Source organism: Acomys minous (assembly GCF_964271855.1).
Source record: "Acomys minous genome assembly, chromosome: 4".
Lineage (NCBI taxonomy): Eukaryota > Metazoa > Chordata > Mammalia > Rodentia > Muridae > Acomys > Acomys minous.
The window spans coordinates 120148795-120167578 of record NC_140486.1 but is presented as its reverse complement, the minus strand read 5'-3'; the positions used below and the strand labels follow the sequence as shown (position 1 = coordinate 120167578).

The 18784-nt window shown below is 36.1% G+C and overlaps 1 protein-coding gene across 1 annotated transcript in view; it reads right to left on the bottom strand.

Annotated features, from left to right (window-relative positions):
* The window catches only part of LOC311595773 (solute carrier organic anion transporter family member 6C1-like), a gene marked incomplete at its 5' end in the record, with an annotated part of 102713 nt that overhangs the window by 69306 nt on the left and 14623 nt on the right, over positions 1-18784 (bottom strand). The window contains 4 exons of the mRNA XM_084778743.1: positions 938-1034; positions 2123-2308; positions 8328-8588; positions 10219-10683. Of these exons, the coding sequence (XP_084634869.1) occupies positions 938-1034; positions 2123-2308; positions 8328-8588; positions 10219-10683 (1009 nt within the window). The remainder of the gene's footprint in view (positions 1-937; positions 1035-2122; positions 2309-8327; positions 8589-10218; positions 10684-18784) is intronic.

Here is an 18784-nt window from a genome sequence, read left to right as displayed (position 1 = left end):
GTTCCTATTTAAAATTTTCTCCATTTTCATTTGTGCTTCAGATAAGACACAACTTGCTTCTTTATCCTTCTCCTTTTAATCTTGTACCTAGACCTGTGTAGTAAGGAGCTTTGCTCTGTAAGTTGCAATCTTTTCTCATAAATGGTATTTGATCCTTGAGGTCACATTCCATATAAATGCCTTCCTTTAGAGTCCTTTGTATTAAGTGTACTTGACACTTCTGTAGTCTTTCCAGGTGTCTGATAGGACCCCTTTACATCCTAAAGGTTTCCTTTTCTTTTCATAGAGCTTAGCAGCTAGAAAGATAGAAAGGGGATATGAAGGACCCTGTACTGAGATTTGCTAAATTTGTGTTTCACAGAGTGACTGTGAAGTATCAGCACCTATTGTCTTTAATCAATGCTGACACCAATAGAATAATTTTCAAAGTTACTAAGAATTTTTTTTAATTACTTAGGGGTAAGATGTACAGAATTTAATGAATACTCTATACTATTATTTGCATCTCCTCCACCATGGAAAATCTTTTCTGGGGGGCTGGAGAACTGACTAGAGAGATTGTGAGCACTGGACACCCTTTGCAGGAACATGGTTAGGTTTCCATGTAGCCATATGGAAGTTTCAAAGGACCACAGTGCTCTTTAGTCCATAGGTTCCTCTCACACATCATGCAGACACATATATACTGCAAAAAATAACAGCTAAAAATATAAAATAAAAATTAATACATCTTCATTGTATGTTAATGAATTGTTAAGTAACAGTTTTAGTTATGCTTCAAACAGTAAAAATAGAATGGTACGCTATAAATGTACTTATGTTTACATTATTCATAGTTGCATACATTTTCTATGTAATATTTCTTGACCTATGGTATCTATTCAGCAAGTATTTTTTGCAACATGATTTATTTAGAAATGTAAAGAGTAAGACTTACTCCGGATTCACAGTTACATCATGAGGAGGCTGAGTACCCATAGTTCCTACTATGTAACCCAGAATGTATCCGATCTGTTGTGCAGCATCCCCAACAGCTTGAAAATAAACAGAGCATCAAACACCTTCACAGTTTCCCTTGGTCATGCAAAATACAACTGAACTATCTGTGATATATTAGTTTTTCCTGCTATTCTCTATTTGATAGAGCGGGCGAAACAAGAGTGGGAGTAAAGGGGGAGGAGAGTTAAAATATTTTCTGGAATAATTCTAATAAAGTAGTGCAAGAAGCTGATGACAATATCATGGTTGATGCTGGTCCTGAACCACAATCACTGCTTCTTTGGCAACAGTCAGTCTACCCTGTTAGGACTCTACACTGCTTCAGTGAGACTTGATCTTATCATAAAGGCCATCTTCTTTACTCGGTGTCTACTGATTGTGACTGTTAATCTCACCTAAGACAAGGCAGAGAACCATCTAGACTGCTGTGTGACAGTACAGCTGGGTGGCTTTTTCTCTTATCTAATCAAGTATTAGATACTCAGATAATTTAATTATGTATCTTATTAAATCTATAAATTTAATGTAGCATAATTTTATTCATATCAATATCATATGAACATATACTATATTTTCTGTAGTATGTCACTAGAGTCATTTTCAAAGCAAGTACAAAATAAGTTTATAGTTTTAAAAATGATATCTATATCTGTGAAAATACTACTTCATTGTGGTCTACTAAGACCAGAATTCTTTAATGATTATCAGATAGATTATTTGGGGGTGAATCATTGCTTGCTTAATATAGGACACAATTTGCATAAGATATTATAAATGGAAGAGATGACACTGTGTTCAGCTATTTCCATCTCCCTCTCCAGACCTCTCGCTCTACCCTATCCTTCCGTATCCCTATTCCCACTCAGAAAAAGAGAGAGGAAAAGAGAATATTTTGAACTTAAAGAACACATGTATTTTCTCTTCCTCTAATTCTTTTCAGTGACGTCTAGAAGATCTATCTCGTGTTCCAGTTAGGTACATCAATGTGATTTTGAAGTTATACTAACAAGTCATCTCTGGTTAGTACACTGTCATCACAGTTCCAACAGTGCTTCTATATCAGATACGCCAGACAGAAATCTGATTAATATTAAAATAGACTACGCATATTTTAAAAACTTGCCTATATAAGAGCCAGATGAGTAGAGGGGAACATGGTCATAAACGAAAGTCACACCAAGGATCAACATTGGCATTCCAGCTAGTCCATGGAGACTCTGCCCCAAGAGGAAGAGATAGAAACATAATGTTCTGTGTGCCAATTTCCTCTCACAACTTGCCACTCCCAATTCATCTGGGTCGCACAACTCTTTTGAAAGATAAGAAATACATTTTATTAAATTGAGTTCAAAGATAATGTACAGTTGTAGTTGCTATCACCAGCATGAGTTTCTCTTTACATTGAGTGTAGTCATGCAATCAATTCATGATCATATTCAAAATAACATTGCACAATAAGAGAATACTGCAAGAGACACACCGATTATGAATAATGTGATTATTGATATGCACAGAATTACATGTACTCAGATATACTTATACACATTTATACATAAAGAGTACAATGCACTTATTTTCCTGTACTTTGCATCCTCTTCTGACTTTGTCTCCAGACTAAAAGTATTTGCAATGCCCAGGAGCATCTCTTATCTAAGTTAAGTCCCTTGGTCTTATCTTTAGGAATTTTAAAATTACATGTGCATTACTACTTTGCTTAAATAATTTCCTATTTTAGACACTTAAGCTTCTATGATTTGATTATAAAATACCTCCCTAAAATCTTGGGTATTAAATATTTAATTTTCTGTTGATATGTGGAAATTTCCTAGAACTGTTAGAGGTAGACACCACCTGCTCTCTGAAAGGTATATCTCATCCTAGCTCTTTCCTCTCTTCATTCCTCTTTGTCCCCACCATCAGGAAAACAGAATTCCTTTAAACACTCCTAGTTTTCTGGTTAACCATAGGCTCAAAGTCAATGGCGACTAGCACCCTTGGAGAGAGAACTCTGAAACCATGAGTTAAAAAAAACCCACACCTTTCTTAGTTCTAACTTGTTTGTATCTGGCATATTTTCACAGCAAAAAGAAAACTAGGTGTACATGGGATCACAAAACAAGGTATTAAATCATAAGGATTCCTTGGTCATATACCCATTAGATTTTTAAAATCCTTTGGATTACAGCTTATTTCTTTTTCTTTCACTTGGTTATAGGGTTTATGTGTTTATCCTTCTTAGTAGATTGTTAGAGCTAAGCAGGTGATATGAAACCATATCTATTATGACCATCTTGAGTGAAATTTAGCACATTCTCTTAAAATGTTATTGTAGAAACACTAATAAAGAGACAGATACAACGTACTGCACTAGTTTTTGTCTTAATTTCTGTGGACTAATTCATAACTCAATGGAAAATGGGAAGATGTCCTGAAATTGTGATTTGACCCAGCATGCTATCCTTTTTTGTTTTTGGAAATATAACAATCATACAGTGTTCAATTGATTTTGTGACATTTTAATACACATATATGGTATACGCCAATCAATTTTATCTCTTCTCTCTTTCTGTCTGCCTTACGCTCCTACTAATTGGCCTTTCCTTTCCAACTGGATCCCTCTTCCCAACTCATGACCTTCTTTTGTCAGGACTCACTGAGTTATGTTCAAATTGTTTACTGGTGAAGGGTTGTTTACAGAACGACTGGTGAGAATTGACAGGGGAAGGGCTGTTTGCGGAAGCATGGACACCTCATCAAGGATCCTACTGCTGCATTCTCTCTCTCTCTCTCTCTCTCTCTCTCTCTCTCTCTCTCTCTCTCTCAACCGCCTCCCCCTGCTCAGCAACATCTCGCTCCAAATATATCTACAGGAATGCATGGGCACCTAAGAGCTAATTTCCTCACCTTGTTAGAGTGTTCACGGATATCTTGGATAATTTGTGTACAGATCCTCACAGCATCCAAAAGTTCAAGATTACAATGTGCACTTCATGCCTAAGTCCAGTATTTCACACTTCCTCCCATGCCCTCTATCTCATTCAGCTCTATCTTCTGTCCTTTCTGCTGCAAAGTTCTGTGGCCCTTCTAGGGCCCATTTATGGCTGAGCATATAATAGTCACTAATTTTTAATTATTCTTTTCCTTATATTTTCAGCTAATGTCTTATGTGATTCTATATAGCCTTTAAAAATCTGTTGGAATGGTTCTGTTAACTATCTCAGTAACCCCTTCTATGTAACACTTCTATATACCTTTGCTCTCCTTCAAAAAATGCAAGCTGTCAGTCAAGTTATAACCTAAGTCAAATTAGAGACTCAATTTACATGGAGTGCTCTCTTTTACATGATCTCTAATTATAATTTTAGAGCTGAAGAAAACCATGTGGTGTTCAAATTCCAATTTGACTCCATGGTGAGGAAAATCAAGAATGCCCTTCAGGCTCATGACAGTCATAAAACATCTCCTGAGCCCATTTACTTCTGCCTTATTCTAGAAAGTTTACCTTACTTTTCTACATACTATTAAGGATCACACTTCTCATCTTTCCATTGAATTGTTTCTGAAAACAAATGTTTCACACTGCCATAACAAATCTAATCTTTGAACCTCTCTAGCCTCCTCAGGCACCAGCATGCACATGGTGTGTATGCACACATAGATGGGAAACACTCAAAAGATACAAATATTTAAAATTTTCTATGGAATTTAAAATACCCCTCCTTTCCCAATTACAATGTAACACTTATGTTTTAAAGGCAGCAATTACTTTGAGTGTGACTAACTGTGGAAGTAAAAGGGATTAGAGGGAGGGTAGAATACAGGAATGTTTGGGAAGACAAGATGTGGGAAGGGTTTAAAGATGGACTAGGAGAGGTGTAGAGGAATGTTAACTTAAAACATGGCTGTTCTGGAAAGTGATAACATCCAAAGACCTTCTAGGTCTATGTGACCTAGATGGAATACAAACAAGCCTTTAATCCAGGAGATAGAGGGAAACAGATCTAACTGCTAGGCCAGCCTGGTATAGAGCAACTATCAGGTAAAGGAATGCTTAGGTCCAGGCATGGTGTACATGGCTTTAATCCCAGGCAAAGATAAAGTTAGTTTGCAAAAGGAAACACCAGTGTTTGAAAGTGATGTCTAATTGAGTGGCAGAAAAGGTGATGAATCACAGAGGATTTGACAGGATAAGATATGCCCAACTATCATGAGAAGAGAGAGGAAAGAGAAGCTACTTAAGAGGCAGTTTCCCAGAAGGAGGAGGCAGTTTTTACCAATACAGCATAGATATATGAGTTGGAGAGAGAGAGAGAGAGAGAGAGAGAGAGAAGAGAGAGAGAGAGAGAGAGAGAGAGAGAGAGAGAGAGAGAGAGAGAGAGAGAGAGAGAGAGAGAGAGAATGAGAACTCAGGTGAAGATGAAAGAGGCCAGAAAATGAGAAGACAAGAAAAGATTATCAAAGATTGCTGAGTTAGTTTGAGGCCAAGCAGAGCAATTCCAGTCTGATAGAGCAGCCAGATTAAATAAGTCAGCTAGGAGAAGAGTTTGAGCCAGAACAGCTGTGTTGAACCAGCCATCTCAGAGTACAGAAAAAACAACTAAGGGTGTGTAAGCAGTAAGTCTCAGAGACTAAAAATGTTTTAGGCCTAGGTTAGCAGGAGGAAGCAGTAATCTTCCCAGACAATTGAAACAGAATAGTAAAAGTTACTTTTACAGAGATGGGGTGAATATATAAAAATTAATTAAATTAAGTAACAATGAAGAAGCTCTCAAAATTTTTAAATGGAATGAGAAGAATGTGATTGCATTTAAGCATTGGTGAGTGAGACCTTAGAGAAGGGTGACTTGCTGATAGCAGTAAAAGGATCTCAGGGAACAAAGTCTGAGGCAGCACATCCAGAATGATCGCTAGAGGTCACCCCTTCATTTAACTGGAGGGAAGATGGGAAGAATGATAAGATGCAATGTAGGCAAAAGAGAAATTTCAATCTTAAGAAGTTAAGGCAATTTTCCTCCATGATGACATTTTCCATCTAACATAGGGCAACTTAGGCATTCAGTAGAAAAAAAACTGAAGTTTTTTCAAAGGATAGAATGAAGTGTGAACTATGATGACATTTAGGAGTAGAGGCCCATTTGTGAAGAAGGTGGCACTTCTGGTTAGAAACAGCAGATTCATCACAGGACTCTGCTTATACATGGCTTAGAAGAAAGGGCAGAGGCATGATTCATTCCCATGGTTTACAGGCAGGAGAAAAGGACAGTGAGACAATGTAGCTGAGGGCTCTCACTAGAGATTCGAATGGTTTTGATGTGTCATGTTGGCAGACAGAAAAAAGCTATAAATGAAGTGAAATAACAACTATGAGGACCAGAGAAAGTGGGTTTTCACTATCCAGCAGTCCTAATGAAAGTAAGGAATGTTGCCTTCATTCTGAGTAAGTTAGAAACACACTAGGTTATCACCAAAAAGCTGATCTAAGATATAAGTGTGGATGGTCACACTATATTAGGTTCTAGAAAACAAAGGTGACAATGTAGAATGGATATTTAATGAATTTGTGGAGAAATTTTGTGTTGAGTTTTTCAAGATGTGGTGAAATATGTGTTGGAGGCACACATATTCTACATGCGCATTGAATATGAACCAGCCATCATGGCATATAACAGATAGAATCATGCAACAGATAACAAATTGAAAATTGAGAGCTCTGGACTGTACCAAAAGGGCTCAGAATGCTCCTCATAAAGATGAACCTGGCATCTAATCAAGAAAGCACAAGAAGGAAAGAGCAGAAAAGAAAATCAGGAGGCATAATAATAATAAGAGAAGAGGGGTAGTTAAAACAAACAAATGCAGAATCTCCCTCCCCTCCCCCCTCTCTCTGTGTGTCTGTGTGTGTTTGTGTTGTGCACATGCATGCATGTGTATGCATGTGCATGTAATGCAGTTCAAATAAACTGAAATATAATTGTATAGTCAAATAGATTTATGCACATAATATCAAGTAAAAATATGTTGAGAATGTAGATGACATGATGAAGATCAATAGGAAGAAAAAATATTTACCGCCATAATGCCTTAGCACTGATATCAACCTTTTAAATATTTACTATTATTTTTCAATAATGTGTTTGTTTAAGCCAGGCACACAGAGGCCAGAAAAGGGTCTCAGATCCCCTAGAGCTGTAGTTATGGACGTTTTGTTGCTCCCTGATATGCATTCTTGGGACCAAATGCAGGTCCTCTGCAAGAGTAGTACATGATCTTAACTACTCATGAGAATTTATAATATTTTTCAAGACAAGTTCCTGAGGATTCTACAACTTATGGCTAGAATACTTTTAAGAGAATAAAGAAGGGAAACACTTTTCATTCCCTCCTTTTCATAACTCATAATATCATTGAAGCAAATGTCAGTTCTATAAATGTAAAAACATATTAAAATGTGTAATATACATTGCCTACATTAGTGTGCATTACATAGTATGCAATTATATTAACATTAAATGATTGTGCTTCATATTAACTACTTGTAAATATTTTTTTTTTTTGAGACAGGGTTTCTTTGTGTATCCTTGGTTGGTCTGGACTCTCTTTGTAGACCAGACTGGCCTCAAACTCACAGAGATCCACCTGCTTCTGCCTCCCGAATGCTGGGATTAAAGGTGTGGGCCACCATGCTCAGCTTAAATATAATATTTTTATAAACACCATAACTATACCATGCATTATAAATTCCAAAAGCATCTATACATATTCACACATATCCATCTCCCTTTTTCGTCATTTCTTGTTATACCCCAGCTTAACACATATATATAAAAGGCTGCACCTGAGAAGGAGGGATGCTGGACAATAGTGTTAATAAAACACTCCATGTTAAACAGATAGATACTAGGAATAGTTATGGTTGTAGAATGAACAATGTGACAAAGCTGCCATCTTTAGAGATTCAAATGGTAGTCAAAGAGTAGAGTCCAATATTTGAAATGCTGCAGGCAGGTAGAAAAGTTACCTTTTGTGTATGTGTAGGCTTATTCCTGTATTTGCACTTATGTGTATCTGTGCTTTGAAGAGAACAAGGAAAATAATTAAAGTATGTTGTTAGGTTTGTGACATATATAAAATTGTATAGAAGAAACTAACTTTTCAAAATAGCCTACAATATTGCCCAAAATAGTCTCGTTTTCTCTTCAAGTTAAATCAGAGGGCTACAGGTATTTGGTTCTTATGCATGGTCACCTAAATACAGAAAAAAAATATATATTTGGATTAATGTTACAAATAACAATTTAGTATGTGATAGTACATTTGAAAAATCTCACCTTGACTTGCTTCCACTGGTCTTATAATTACATAGTAAACGTAAGGATAAACAAATGTAATTGATGCTATTACTACTGTAAAGGAGGAAACTGCCACCCATATCGACCTGTTCCCTCTGCCTCCATAGTGTCCTACAAATATTGCTGCCAGGAAAGATGCAAAGTAATCACTGAAATCCAATGTGAATTTCTCTCTCCTTGACAGAGCAAATTCTTTTTCATACTCTGTCAAACTCAGATCCACAAGAGCACCTACAATACCTAGAAAGTCAAGAGAAACACAAAAGGCAATATACTCAATATATTTTAATAGACAAAATATACCACAATTATAATTATACAAAGAGAACTTTAATTTATACTGATTTTAAGCTTATTTCATAATATGAATGAATAAAACCTATAAAAAAATAAATTACTAACATTTGTCAAATATTTTAGCTGAACATTAGAAACTATTTTAACCATGGCTAGTAGTAGTTTCTGAAATATCAATTATGGTTGTGTCATATTATCCCTCTTTGCAACTGTACTATGTAACAATTATGAGAACTTTCATAATATAATGGATGTTTACTTGTTTCTTTACATTGAGACTATAAAGACATTTGGGACCAACTTGGATATCTAAATGTAACCCTTACCATAGCTAGGATTCTATGAAGTTTAATTTTTTTTAAATGTATTCATTCAGCCTCAATCACTATAGAATGTGAAATAAATAAATTGTAGCCTTATGTGTGTAGAATCACATTCTAGGAGGTAAAGAAGAAAAAATAATACTAGGGGGCAAAATAACTTGATACAAGGAATAGTTACAAAAAGATTTCTGTTGAAACTGAAAATAGTTACAAACTAAATCTCAAGATATGTCTAGAAAGTGGAACACAGATAATTGCTGCAGTAACCATAGGTACTGTTGTCCAATTTCCACATACAGTCCCTGGTTTGCATGGAGCCCATACATTCCTAAAGCTCCTCAACCTCTGACAACCAACTGATCACCTGGTAGTCTGCTGCCACAGCAGTTACAAGGGCCAGACATTGGTGCTGCTGAAACACTCATGATTGCTTCTGATAGAATATCTATTCCCTAACTTTACCTCTGAGGACTTTAATCACCCAGTGTTGCTCCTGGTATGAAAATCACCAGCCAAATCAGAAAACCAAAGAAGATCCTGGCTACGCTTTTGCTATCAACTACCCTAGCCTCTCACTGGCAATGTCTAAATGTGAGAGGCAGGTAGAAGATGGAGGGCATATGTAAAATCCAGCTTAAGAAGACCTATTGCAAATTAAATTAAGTTCAGAAATGAATCAATGGAGTTTGGAGACAATAGACTTTTTATTGGAAAATTAGGTGTGAAAATATACATCTAAAATAGAAGGAGAGGAGAAGGAAGAGAAAAGAGGAAAGAGAAGACATGTGGATAAAAACAACCATATGTTTCTTCCTGTGATGTAGACCACTTAAAATCTCATCACCCTAACAATTCAAAGATGAGAAAACAAAATCCAGACAGAAATCTACTTTGTCAGTGTTTCAAAATTGACAGCAGAAACTAGGTCATGACAATAATGCTGATTTCAAGTGTATCTGCAAAAGATACAACCCTCAACTGAAGGTGGTCATCAAATAACACGAACTAACACTACTCTGCCTTCTCATCAGCTCTCTTCTGGAGGCCAGAAGCTGATACCCACAGCGTGAAGTTCACACTGCAAAGAAGGTGGCAATAGCAGATCATAGGGTAAACTGGTTTTGATTCCATTCATGTCTGACAGACAACAAATCATAGTTTACCCACTGTCCTCTCCCTCCCACTGTGTGTCAGCCCCACATCTTCCTCACCCGTCCCCTCACCAGAACAACCCCGCTCTTCCATCTTACCATGAGCAAAGATCGCCAGCGAGAGAAAAATATTAAAGGAGTAAATATTGTTGAAACGCTGTAAAGAAGGGAAAACTAGACCGCCCAAGCCGAATGACCCCTTGAAAGAATCACTGTCTTTTAGGTCCGATAATGTCTCAGAATCCTCTTTCTTTTTACTGGGCTTTGAAAACTTCACCATGGCAGTTGGAACTGTTACAAGATATGTGCCCGTTTTGATGTGTTCCTCATTCTCCTGGTTGTCCTTATCTTTCTCCTCTTCTACTGGTTCCACGTTGTTGGCGGCTGTCTCTTCACTGGGTTCCTGGGCCATGGTTTGTTCAAAGCAGCTCCGCGGAGACTTCAGGTGTGCCTTGAAGAACCTGTGTGTCCTCCCTGGGATCAGGTGACTACGGCTGTCACTAAGAGCGCTGCCACTTTCACCTCCGCGGCGAACGTTATTTTCCGTGCAGGAAGCCAACGTCTCTACAGAAGGTTGGATGACGTGGTCGAGGTTCTAAGGCACTATTCAGTGTGTTTGTATAAAAGAGAAAGAAAGAAAAGGATGGGAAAGGAAGAGAAAGGGGAAAGAGGAGATAGGAAATGAATATAATCAAACCTGTTGAATAAAATGCTCAAATAATGAATAAAATTGTTTGTAAAAGAAATGGGAAAGAATAAATGTTTTAGCATAGGAAAGGGGAAACAACCTCCCGTATCTGTAGCCTTGCTTCAGTGTGTGTCTCTATAACTGGATAATCTCACTTGATATAATTTTGTTAAAGTACTAAAAAGAAAAAATACAAAGAAACAACAAAATAAAAATCAGGAACTATGGGAAGGCATATATATATATATATATATATATATATATATATATATATATATATATATATATATATATATATATTCAGTGTGTTAAAAGAGGTGGAGAAGCAACCAAGAATCAGAATACAAGATGTCAAGCAATGTCCTGGAAATGTAAGTCTTTACAATAAGAAAATGTGTTCCTAAAAACTCATCCCTACAGGTACACATTCTCCTATAAGTGATGGCAAGGGCAGCAGGGGAGCATTTACATTCCTTGGGGTAAGAGCTCACTAGAGAGAAGGACCATATTTATCGTATAAAACTTGTTTTGTGTAAAAATGCAATTTCACATTAGCTTCCTTCTCAGGATGAACCTGACTCGTGTATGCAGACGGTGACTTTCCTGCACAGATGAACTTGTATTTTCTCCAAAGACATAGACATGTTGCCAAAACTTATAAACAATTTTGCCTCTTGAAGTGTCTGCATGGTACACTAGGAAAAAAACCTTACTGAATGGAACAACTAGTGTGAATTTCATTGACAGAAAATATTTTTCTTACATTAAGAGGCTCAGTTTGTCATCATATCCACTACATGAGTAAGAGCAAATGCCTATTTTGCCATTTCAACAGGGTCTACATTGATACTAATTTATTGCTTCAGCATATTAATAAGCATACATAAAATGGGATTCCTAGGGATAAAATGTGTGGGAATGTAATAGTCACTATTCTTGACCTCTGGTACTAGAGTTGTATAACTTAAAGGCAGAAGGACAAGGACATATCTGCAAACAACAAAAGCATTGGAAATTTTGTTTCTAGTAAGAATATAGAATGCCAAAGAGAACACTATTCCTGCCTATAAGCAACTGTCAACCTAGTTCTTGAATAAACAATATTTTGGGTGTTCAGCAGAGAGGTGAATTTGAAGTTATCAGGTGAATTCCTTCCAAATCGTAAGAAACCACTAGAAAGCAGCACAGGTCATACACGTGTCGCTTTGAAAGAACCATTAGGAAAAGAACTTGGGAAGCAATTGACTTTGTTTTAATGACTTGCTTGTTTATAGTTATCCAAAGTGTTTTAAAAATATTATTTGGAAAATGTTATTTCTCTTATTCTTTCTCAGTCTGTTTGTAATTTGTACACAAAAAAACTATTGATTTTGTGTGTGTTTATTTTATATTCTACTATGATGTTAAAGTGTTTATCAGCTACAGACATTTCCTGGTAATGTTTTTGGGTTCTTTTATTGGTAAAATATTACCATCTACAAGTAAAGATAATTTGACTACTTTCTTTCCTATTTGTATCCACTTGATATTACACAGTTGTCTTATTGCATTAGCTAAGGCTTTAAAAACAATATTGATTAGATATGGAAAGAGTGGGCATCTTTTTTGTTTGTTTGTTTCTGATTTTAGTGGAATTGCTTTGAGTTTCTCTCTATTTTTGTTTGTGTTAGCTTTATGTTTGTTGTAAATTACATTTGTAGTTTTGTGATATGGCCCTTGTTTCTCTAGAACTACAGGCATTTTTATCATTAAGGAGTGTTGGATTTTTGTCAAAGGCCTTTTCTGTGTCTAATGAGACTATCATAAGGATTTTGCCTTTTATTGATTTATATGTGTTTCCACATTTCTGCATCTCTGGGATAAAACCTATTTGATCAGGTTGAATAATCTTTTTAAAATATCTTTTTGGGTTCAGGTTCCAAGTATCTCATAGAGGACACAAAATTTTAGTTGGGAATCCATAGCTTCTTGAAGGCAACTTCAGTTAAACTCTTACAGGAATATAGATAGGTAGGTAGATATACAATATATAGACAGATAGGTGACAGGGAGATAGATGACAGATAATGCATAGAAGGAGAGAAATCCTAACGGGAAGATAGATAGATAGATAGATAGATAGATAGATAGATAGATAGATAGACCACAATATAGATGATAAAATGTTTGAGAAATCCATATGGAAGCCTACTATTAAGCACATATAACAGCTATAGAGTTCGTTATCCAACACTCCTCCTTTCTCATACACTACCAACACTTTTCCAACTTAAATCTCCTCCCCACTATTCACTTTCTCCCCTTCATATCACCTGCATTGTACTATTACCTCTCAGAGTCTTTTCTTTCTCTCCCTATCAATGACCCATTTCTAGTTTCCTGGATTCCATGAGTACTTGAAATTAAACATACAAGTCAAGACTTGATGGTAAGATCCATAAGTTCCAGGTAGTGGTGGCACACACACACCTTTAATGCTAGCACTTGGGATTCTGGGGGCATAGGCAGGTGTATCTCTGTGAGATTGAGGGCATTCTGGTTAAAAAAAAATCTATATATGAGTGAGAACATGTGATAATTGACTTTCTGGGTTTGGTTACCTCACTCAGTTTTCCATTTCCATTTTTCTTTATAATTTAATGAAATCCCATTGCCACATTTCATCCATCATTCATCAGTTGATAGATGTCTCTCTCAACTGCTTCCATGCTTTAGCTACTGTTTACAGAGCAGCTATGAACATGGATGGCCATGTGTCTCTGTGGTAGAATACGAATCCTTTGGGTAACATCCCGGGAGTCATAAGGTAGAGCTACTTCTGATTTTCTGAGCAACTACCATACTCATTTCCATAGAGGTCGCACCAATATGAACTGCCGCAAAATTTTACTAGAGTTCTCTGTTTTCCATAACCTTACCAGTATCTACTATTCTGAGTGTGTCAATCTTAGATGATTTAACTAAGTAATTTTAACTTGCATTTCCCTCATGGCTCAAGACAGTGAACACTTCTAAACGTATTTCTTAGTTGCATGTGTTTCTTCTTTTCCCAATTCTCTGTTACATTCCAGAGCCCACACTGAATTATTTTTTCTTAGTGTTTAATTTTCCGTTCCTTGTCTATTCTAGACACCAACCCTTGGTCAAATGGGTGGCTGACAAAGATTTGTTTTCCCATCTGTAGGCTGTAACTTCAGTCAGATAACAATTTCCTTTGTTTGCAAAAGCTGGCCCACTATTTGAATATTTTTCTTATTTCCTTTTTTTATTTCCTAAATGCAGAGTTTCTGATATTTAAAATCAAGTTACTTACTTGAGCCTATATCATAAAACAAGCTTCAGAGTTTGAGGTTTAATATTGAGATTGTTGATCCATTTGGAATTAGTATGTGTGGAGGATTAGACAAAAAGATCAAATTTTGTTTGATTTTATGTGGTTATCCAGTTTTCAAAAATACCATTGTTAAAGATGCAGTCTTTTCTAAAATTTTTGTTTGAGCAATTTTGTCAAGAGCCAGGTCCTAAATATGTGGACTTATATGCATATCCTCAAATGTATTCCACTAAAAAAGGTTTCTTTATTTGCTGTTCTTGTTAATATCATGCTATTTTTCTTACTATAGTGCTAGAAGGTAACTTGAAACCAAGAATACTTGAGCAGTGTGTTTATTGTCAAGAATGCTTTGATTATCTTTTGTCTTTTATTTTTTCACACAAATTTTAAGATTTATTACTATTTCTATGCCTGAGAATTTTATTGGAAACTTGGTGGGATTTTCAGGCAATCTGTAAAATAATTTTGATAGAAAGCCATTTTCACAATATTAATATTACAAGTCAGTGCGCATAAGAGGTCTCTCCATCTTTGGTGTATGTCATTCTTCAGTGTTCAAAGTTTCCATAGTTGAGCACTTCGACTACCTGGGTTTATTCTACAGATTCATTTGTGGTTTTTTTTTTTCTGTTTTAAGATTACTGATAATAAGATTGTTTTTGCTGATTTCTTTTTTAATATATCTTTTTATATAGGCTAGCAATGGATTTAGATATGCTATTTTGTAATCTCCACTTTGACGTGTGTGTGTGTGTTTATCAGCTTTAAGAGTTTCCTGGAGTTTCTGACATTTAGAATCAAGTTAAGCTACACATAGGGATACATTGACGTCTTCCTTTCCTATTTGTGTCCCTCTTATTTTCTCCTCATATTTCACTGCTTTAGTAAGGATTACACTCACCTTAGCACTGCACTGAATACAAGTGATGACAGTGGATATGCTTGCATTTATTCTGATCTTCAGGGGAATGCTTTGGGAACTCCTCATTTAGCAAGATATTTATAGTATGTCATAGAGAGCCTCTAACATCCTGAGATATGATTATTCCAGAGTTGCTGTTGTGAAAGGATGCTGATAAAGTGTTGACAAAGTCTAAATTTTATCAAAGGCCTTTTTTGTTTCAATTGAAATGACCATGTGATTTTTATTCTTGTGTTTTTGATGTGATAAATTTGCTCATGGAAACCATCCCTGAGTAAATCCATAAAATACAGTCTATTTAACTATGCTCAATGTTCTTTTCTATGTGTTCTTAAATATTTTATTGAAAAATATTCCTTTAATGTTCATGAGAGAGATTGACCTCTCTTTTCTGATTGAGTATTAACTGATTCTCTCATTGTTCCTTTTTTTTCTTTTTTTAAAAATTATTTTATTTTTAATTTTTCCTTTTTTAAATTAATTTATTCTTGTTACATCTCAATGGTTATCCCATCCCTTGTATCCTCCCATTCTTCCCTCCCTCCCATTTCCCCCTTATTCCCCTCCCATATGACTGCTCCTGAGGGGGATTACCTCCCCCTGTATATGTTCATAGGGTATCAAGTCTCCTCTTGGTAACCTGCTGTCCTTCCTCTGAGTGCCACCAGGTCTCCCCCTCCAGCAGACATGGTCAAAGGTGAGGCACCAGAGTTTGTGAGAAAGTCATATCCCACTCTCCACTCTACTGTGGAGAATGTTCTGTCCATTGGCTAGATCTGGGTAGGGGTTTAAAGTTTACGGCCTGTATTGTCCTTGGCTGGTGCCTTAATTGAGCGGGACCCCTGGGCCCAAATCTGCCTATCATAATGTTCTACTTGTAGGTTTCTAGGACTCTCTGGATCCTTCTACTTTGGTATTCTCCCATGCTTCTCTCATCTAGAGTCCCAAGAGGATGTCCTCCCCTCTGTCCCAGTTTCCTGGTAAGTTAAGGCTTTCATGGGACATGCCCCTTGGGCTAATATGCAGATATAAGTGAGTATATACCATTTGAGTCTTTCTGCTTCTGGGTTAACTCACTCATTAAGATCATTTCTAGCTCAATCGATTTATCCACAAATTTCAGGAATTCCTTGTTTTTAATAGCTGAGTAGTATTCCATAGTGTATATGTACCACAGTTTCTTTATCCATTCTTCTACTGAGGGACACTTAGGCTGTTTCCATGTTCTGGCTATTATGAATAAGGCTGCTATGAACATGGTTGAGCAAATTTTCTTGTTGTGTGCTGGAGCATCTTCTGGGTATATTCCAAGGAGTGGAATAGCGGGGTCTTGAGGAAGCCCTATTCCCATTTTTCTGGGATAGCACCAGATAGATTTCCAAAGTGGTTGTACTGGTTTGCATTCCCACCAGCAATGAAGGAGTGTTCCTCTCTCCCCACATCCTCGCTAGCATGTGGTGTCGCTTGAATTTTTGATCTTAGCCATTCTGATGGGTGTAAGATGGAATCTCAGAGTTGTTTTGATTTGTATTTCCCTGATGGTTAAGGAGGTTGAGCATTTCTTTAAGTGTTTCTCAGCCATTTGATATTCCTCTGTTGAGAATTCTCTGTTTAATTCCAAGCCCCATTTCTCAACTGGGTTATTTGGTTTGGTGGTGTATAATTTCTTGAGTTCTTTATATATTTTGGATATTAGACCTTTGTCAGATGTAGGGTTGATGAAGATCTTTTCCCAGTCTGTAGGCTGTCACTTTGTTCTCTTGACAGTGTCTCCTGCCTTACAGAAGCTTCTCAGCCTCATGAGGTCCCATTTATTAAATGTTGACATTAATGCCTGGGCTGTTGGTGTTATGTTCAGGAAGTTGTCTCCTGTGCCAATATGTTCCAGGCTCTTCCCCACTTTTTATTCTAACTGACTTAGTGTCTCTGGTTTTATGTTGAGGTCTTTAATCCACTTGGATTTGAGTTTTTTGTACAAGGTGACAAATATGGGTCCAGTGCAGTTTTTTACACATAGACATCCAGTTAGACCAGCACCATTTGTTTAAGATGCTATCCTTTTTCCATCGAATGGATTTGGCTTCTTTGTCGAAAATCAAGTGGCCATATGTGTGTGGATTCATATCTGGGTCTTCGATTCGATTCCATTGATCAACCAGCCTGTTGCTGTGCCAGTACCATGCTGTTTTAATTACTATTGCTTTATAGTACAGTTTGAGATCAGGTATGGAGACTCCTCCGGAGCACCTTTTATTGTACAAGAATGTTTTAGCTATTCTGGGTTTTGTGTTTTTCCATATGAAGTTCAGAATTGAACTTTCAATGTCTTTAAAAAATTGTGTAGGCATTTTGATACTGATTGCATTGAATCTGTAGATTGCTTTTGGTAGGATGGCCATTTTTACTATGTTAATTCTCCCGATCCATGAGCAAGGAAGATCATTCCATCTTCTCAAGTCATATTCAATCTCTTTCTTCAGAGTTTTGAAATTTTTTGCAAACAAGTCCTTCACTTGCTTAGAGTAACTCCTAAATATTTTATATTGCTTGTGGCTAAAGTGAAGAGTGTGGTTTTCCTAATGTCTTCCTCTGCAAGCTTGTCATTTGTGTATAGGAAGGCTACAGACTTTTTAAAGTTAATTTTGTATCCGGCCAATTTGCTGAAGGTGTTTATCAGCTGTAGGAGTTCTCTGGTGGAATTTTGAGGGTCACTTATGTACACTATCATATCATCTACAAATAGGGATAATTTGAATATATATTTTAAAAAATGAAAAACCCAACCGGAACAAGCTGAAAACTTGTAAATCTCAAAAAAGTCTCTTTTGAGGATTTGTCAGACAGGATAGGAGCTTTTAGGCTATTGTGTTTAATGAAGCAGACATGTTTTGAATATCAACTATTTGTGTTCTCTAACAGAAAGTGTATATTCTGTTATCACTGCCATCTCATTCTCAGGAATATATATCATAAAAACTCATTTTCAAAAATAGATATGCACAAAATGTTTATATACATATGTTTTATGTTAGATTTTAAAGTAGCCAATCAAGTTAGAGCATAAATATATGTGTTGTATTTTTGCCATGGAAGCTGTACTATAAATTTCAATCAAATTGAAGTATAACTTTTAGTTTATAAGTAAAATTTGGATAAAAATGTCAGAAAAAGTGTAGGATATATAAAAGTATAAGTGCATGTATAATAATATAACATTAAAATATCCTTTAAAGTATTCTGTTAAAATATATATTACTATTGTAAATTTAGGTCTCCAAATTCTTTAACAGCTGTGTATAAATATTTGGGAGATGAGAAAATTATAAAGGAAGAAGAAAAAATTTAAAAACATATGCAGATGCAGAAGTCCTAGAATCTCTCATGTACTGAGAGAAAATTAAAATAACACTTTAATTCAGAAAAGATTAAAAACTACATAATGCTTTGTTTCAAATCTTTGGGATAATACGTTTCCATATACAGGAAAGTAATAATTAAAAAGTAAGTAACAGCCATTTTAACTTCTTTGAGCTTCTATATAAACCATTCTAAGTAAGATATGCTAAATATAGTAAGATGGTCAATAAAGTCTGGGCCTTTTATTTGAAGTTGGGGTCCATAACACTTAGAAAACAAGCTGTGGTAAGGAAATAGTACTCTGTGGGACAGAAAGGATGGGTTTATTCCATGTCCACCAAACAGCATGAAGCCTTTAATGTCT